This window comes from Cyprinodon variegatus, unplaced genomic scaffold (genome assembly GCF_000732505.1).
Source record: "Cyprinodon variegatus isolate N-32 unplaced genomic scaffold, C_variegatus-1.0 Scaffold95, whole genome shotgun sequence".
NCBI lineage: Eukaryota > Metazoa > Chordata > Actinopteri > Cyprinodontiformes > Cyprinodontidae > Cyprinodon > Cyprinodon variegatus.
In genome coordinates this window covers 687,891-693,437 of record NW_015150548.1, presented here as the reverse complement: position 1 = coordinate 693,437, position 5,547 = coordinate 687,891, and the positions used below count along the sequence as shown (strand labels likewise).

At 34.3% G+C, this 5,547-nt stretch overlaps 1 protein-coding gene across 1 annotated transcript in view; it reads left to right on the top strand.

Annotated features, from left to right (window-relative positions):
• The window catches only part of LOC107084230 (tensin-like), a 132,708-nt gene that overhangs the window by 41,435 nt on the left and 85,726 nt on the right, over positions 1-5,547 (top strand). The window contains exon 3 of the mRNA XM_015373961.1: positions 1,394-1,431. Within this exon, the coding sequence (XP_015229447.1) occupies positions 1,394-1,431 (38 nt within the window). The remainder of the gene's footprint in view (positions 1-1,393; positions 1,432-5,547) is intronic.

Sequence of the window (5,547 nt, the reverse complement as noted above, 5' to 3'; positions counted from 1 at the left end):
TATCTATCTATCTATCTATCTATCTATCTATCTATCTATCTATCTATCTATCTATCTATCTATCTATCTATCTATCTATCTATCTATCTATATCTTTTCTTACACATGATTAAACTAGACATTTTTAGAAAAAAAAAAGGATTTTTGGTGATATATATGTGATACACTTCTGATTTATAGTGTACAAAGATGTAAAACGACTATTATCAAACAGGGTATATCACTCTGACCTACTGCCAAACTAATTGCTAGTTCTTTTCAACGAGATGGATGTTATTATTTAAACCCGTGGTTATATGAGCGCTATTTAGGTGTTACTTAAGGATTTACGGAGTCTCAATATTTACAAACGGAACAGAATCTGAATCCTTTTTGCCATCAAAAACTGTTAATAATCCCTGAAATGATTATGGAATGATTTATGTTTCCACTTTATCATGCCTCCTCTCTGGTAATGCTTCTCTTGCAAATAACAGTAAAGCTTTTCTTATAAGGAATGAACCACTGTGCCCTCTAGTGGACAGTGGAGGTTATCAGTTAATTGGATGGGACACATTTTAATTTAATATACCATCAAGTAACTATTAATCTTAACTCTAACATGTGTGTACATCATTAAGCACAACAGAATAGAATATTCCTTATTGTCAATGTTCCGCACAATATAAAACAGAACATCATTTTTTTTAAATTATTGTTTGTGTCCCTCCCCCTTAACGATGATGCCCTGGATGAGAGCCATATCGCCATCATTTAAATGTGATAATTACATTTATTTCCTCCTCCGCTGGATAAGCATAACATGTTTTTCACGAACCTATCCAAGATGCTAGAGAAGAACAGTAAAATAACAAATTATTATTTTAGGTAAACATTTCATTTCTCTGATTGATGAACATTATAAATAATTAACAGAAAATTCCTCACTAGCGCATTTAGTGAGTAAATATGTGACATAGTGACGTGTTTCTCTAAACCCACTCCCATCAGACCAACATGAACATTTCAATGAGCCACTTAAACATTCATTTTGCCCACATGGTGTCTGTTCCTGCACAGGTGGTGAAGGTCAGAGCTCCTAGTCTCCATGAAAAGATTTAGATTTTACATGAAAGTTGACCAAAAAAATGCACCATAATCTTTAAATGTGAAATTAAAGAAATATGAAGAAAAAATAAATAACAATGTGTTATTGGCGTTATTGTCCACTTGAGGGCAGCACTGTATCATTCTACTCCCATAGCTGAAACTATAAGATCTATTTTCAGTCCTTTACAAAAAAAAAAAAAACTTGGTGATTATTACATAGGAATATTTTTATTTATTAACTGTTATACTGTATTCACAAACAACCAAAGAATTCATTATTATTTCCCCACCTTTCTTATTTCAGCATGTCGGCTGTCCTGCCATAAGAAATGTGAAGTAAAGGTAAGAAATTTCTTTATTTCCTATTTAAAAATTGACAATGCTTCACATGTAATTTTGAATTTAATCTATTTAATTCATCCATTTTAGAGTTGCAGCTATAAATTGCTTTAGTAATCGTTTAATCTAGCGTTTTTTGATAAAAGAATTTTTTTCAAAATGTACTAATAAAAAATAAAGATAATTAATTAAACAAGTGTTTGAAAATTTAAAAAGAATTATAAATGGTAATACCTGTAAATAATAATATTTAAATTGAGGAGTTTTAAAGAGAAATAATTTACATGAGGGAAGGTTGTTTATATTAAATGGAAAATGTTTCTTTCTTTTACACGGTTTTGGCTTACAGTAATTGCTGCTCTGAGCTCATTGGATCACTATTCTACTTCACTGTCATTCAATTACTAAATTAGTTATTATTTTAATAACTGATGGATCTTAAACATTTCTTCAGGCCAAAATTTTTTGAGCTTAGTAACTTTGTTGTTTTATTTATGTGTTGATTCAAGTATTTTTCTGTTTATTAATATCTTTTCATATAGTATGATTATATAATTATACAATTTGTGATTTTTATTTATTTTTATTTTATAATTTATAGACATGTGTTTATTTTTATTTTAGCAATGACATCGTATATTAATTCACTTGTTAATTTATTTACCTTTTGTATTTGCATACTATGTATTGATTTATATTTAGTCATTGATTTGTATGGCATGTTTTTCTCTTCCTTTTTTATGGAAGCCCTTTCATATTCCTACCACCTGAAATAAATTAAAAAGCACATGGTATGTCATCATTTTTAATTAATTGAACTTTATTGATCTCACATTGGAGAGAGTAGCAGTGGGCTGCCATCTTGGGGCGCCCAGGGAGTAATCGGTGGTTAGGGATCTTGCTCAGAGATCCTGAGTGGCAGTCTGTGGGAGTGGGGCTCAAACTAAAAACCTCAGGATTCCAAGCTCTATGCCCTAACCACTAGATCATCACTCCCCAACTTTTAAGATATGTCATCTTTTTGACTTGTAAAGTCAATGTAATGAGATGCAATGACTTGAAATTCTGCAATGGTAACATAGGAAGTAAAACATAGTAACTTTAAATCTCATAATTACGACATACACTGTGCCGTTCTTTTACTTTAAGTTACGGGAACAATCTTCCAAATAAAGGAGTGATAACCTGGTTTTTTACATATACAATCTCTGTCAAATAGTCTTTAAATTCACATTTAATCATGTTTTGGGAGAAAAAAAACGAATGAGAGCTCATTTAATGCAATTTTCATGGCCCTTTGTGTTTCTCACTAGGATACGAATGAGAACTTGTATGTGCTTTGAAATGGATGCAGCATTAGCAATGTTAGCAGTTATGGTTTATTATAGATTAAAAAATACACTTGCAGAAACCATTGGTGGGTGATGTCTACAGAATCAACCCCCCATCCCAAATATCATAGGACGGTAGCATCAGAATAGATTTATGGAGTCAAAATTCCTACAAATTTACAGATTTGCTCTGCGAAAACAAGGACATATGGAAGCCCATTTACAACTTTAAATTGAAAAAAAAAAAAGGCATGTCATATTTATTAGATTTACAGTAATAATTAAAAGAATTCATGCACATAATTATGAGATTTAAATGAATAATTATGCGGTATGACTCATAATTTCTACTTTCAAAGTCAGAATTATACATTTTAAAGTCATATTTTGACTTTTAAAGTCCTTATTATGAACTTTAAAGTCATATGTTCAATTTTCAAAAGCATAATTTCGAATTTTAAAGCCATACTTATGAGAAACTAAGCCATAATTTCAATTGAAAGTTCCTTATTATGACTTTAAATCTCAAAAGTAATGTAAATGGACTTCCATAAGGATGAGACTTTATTGCATAGACTTTATCCCCTGATAGGGGGAGCTTCCAGGTTGTGGGACTGCAAAGGTTTTAAGGGATCTATAATTGTTTTTCTATTGTCTCTTCAGCCACTCTAAAACTTTTTGAAATCTTTCAGTAGTTTTTCATACTTTCAAATGTTTACTTTTTTTTAACTGTGTTTATTTTTTTGCGAGGGTTATATGACAAATCTTCAAAGTTGTGTTAAACACATAAAAGACAAGTGCTATACTTAGCTCTAGGAAGGACTAATAAAAAATAGAGGAATGTAAGTTCTGCAAGGGAGGAAATAAATTCATGTGGTGCAAACTTTTCTGCTTCCCGGTTTTTACGTCCCGACAATGAGCCTCACCGCATTTTATCCCAATCTGCAGTGGAAACAAGGAAGAATGCAGCAAACAGAATGCAAGCAGCGGGAGGGAATCAGAGGAGGGAACCAGAACAACTTTTAGTGGTTTTGTCATTGTAGACTGATTGGAAGGATAAAACAAAAAAAAGATCTACTATTTGCTCATCCATAATTCATTTCATCCAACACCCCCACCCTCTGAAGCCATCAATAACCCAAGATATTTCTATAGGAACAAAAGCCAAGAGTCTGTAAAGCATCCAAGAAAAAAAATCATCTAAATACCTTTAAAACCAAGCAAGGCCATTTGTGGTGTCAGTGTGGGTAATAATCAGAATATCACCAAGTCTTATTTATTCTGTTGGTGACAGACACTGGACACGAAAATAGTCAAAGAGGACATAAAACACTGATAATTGTGATGAGCTCTGCAAAGCAGAGGTTTAGAAATGGAGGAAAAAAAATCCATAATTTGCCATTTTGAAACCAATGCACTGCAAAAACTCTCCATCTAACCAAGTCTTTGCAATCTTAAATAAATAGAATAAGAAATCCAATTTGAAACGTCACCTTTGTCATTAGAGGTTTCCCACAATGCACCTTGAATAGTAGTGATCATTCATGGTCACTAGACAAGCAGATAATGCTTTGTGAGAGCTCTCCTTGCAAAGCATTATGGGATTTGACAGTGTTCCGGTGTCGGGTAGCGACAGCAGCGACAGGTAACAAAGATGCACCGGGCTGGGAGGCAGCGTCACAAGACAAACGAGGAGCGAAAAGTAGTGAACAAATCTCTGGATTTTCAGTTGACTGAGTTCATGATAAAGTCCACTATATAGTCCTACCTCTATGTAGTGATTGAGGGGTTAGGAATTAGGGCGGATGTTTGGACACAGCCTATAGTTCTAGAAAACTGACACACGTCCTCTCATATACCTGTAATCATAAAAAGATGTTTTTTTATTCAGAATCAATGTAACTTAATTCAACCATTATTCAGTTAGCTGTTTGCCTGAGTTGCTGCTTTACCCGCAACTTAATTTTAGCCAATGATCCTTGGGTGAAATCTTTAAAAATCTTTGGAAAAATATTCTGCTTCTACCCAGTTTAGATTCACTGTTTACAGGACTCCTACCCTTATTTGCAGCATCTATATTAATTACCTGTTTGCATATAGCGTGAACTAGCCTTTGTATATATATATATACAGATATATTTTCTATCTAAGGAAAACCAGTTGATTGCATTGACTCATTGACTTGAATGCAATCCCTCACACTAAGCCTGCTCGTAGCGACAGTGGAGAGGAAAACTCCCTTTTAACAGGAAGAAACCTCCAGCAGAACCAGGCTCAGTGTGAGCTGCCATCTGTCGAGGTCGACTGGGGTTTAAGGAGACAGAAGCAGAGATACAAAAAGCAGCTGTAAAAGGCGGCCCCGTCCAGGAAACACACAGCCAGGCCGACGAAGATAAGCTGAAGAGAAACAGGACCACACTGGAAAACAGGCCGATCTCCAGCATCTATAAACAAGGGTGTTGATGGAAGCAGCACAGCTGATATTCCTCTCCAGGATGGCGTCACAACCAAACAGGAACATACGAGGCAAAGCTACTCTGGGAAAAAGCAGAGAGAGCAGAATGTTAGAGATGGAACTAACAGAATAGGAGAATAGAGAGAGAATGAAGCAGAATGATGAAATGGGGGTCCCTATGTCCTCAAGCATTCTAAGCCTATAGCAGCATAACTATAGAGATAGCTCAGGATAACCTGAGCCACTCTAACTATAAGCTTTATCAAAAACTAATCTGGAGAAGTATCTGTGTAAACTAAAGATTAGGGTGACGGTCCTAAATAGTCGCTGGAT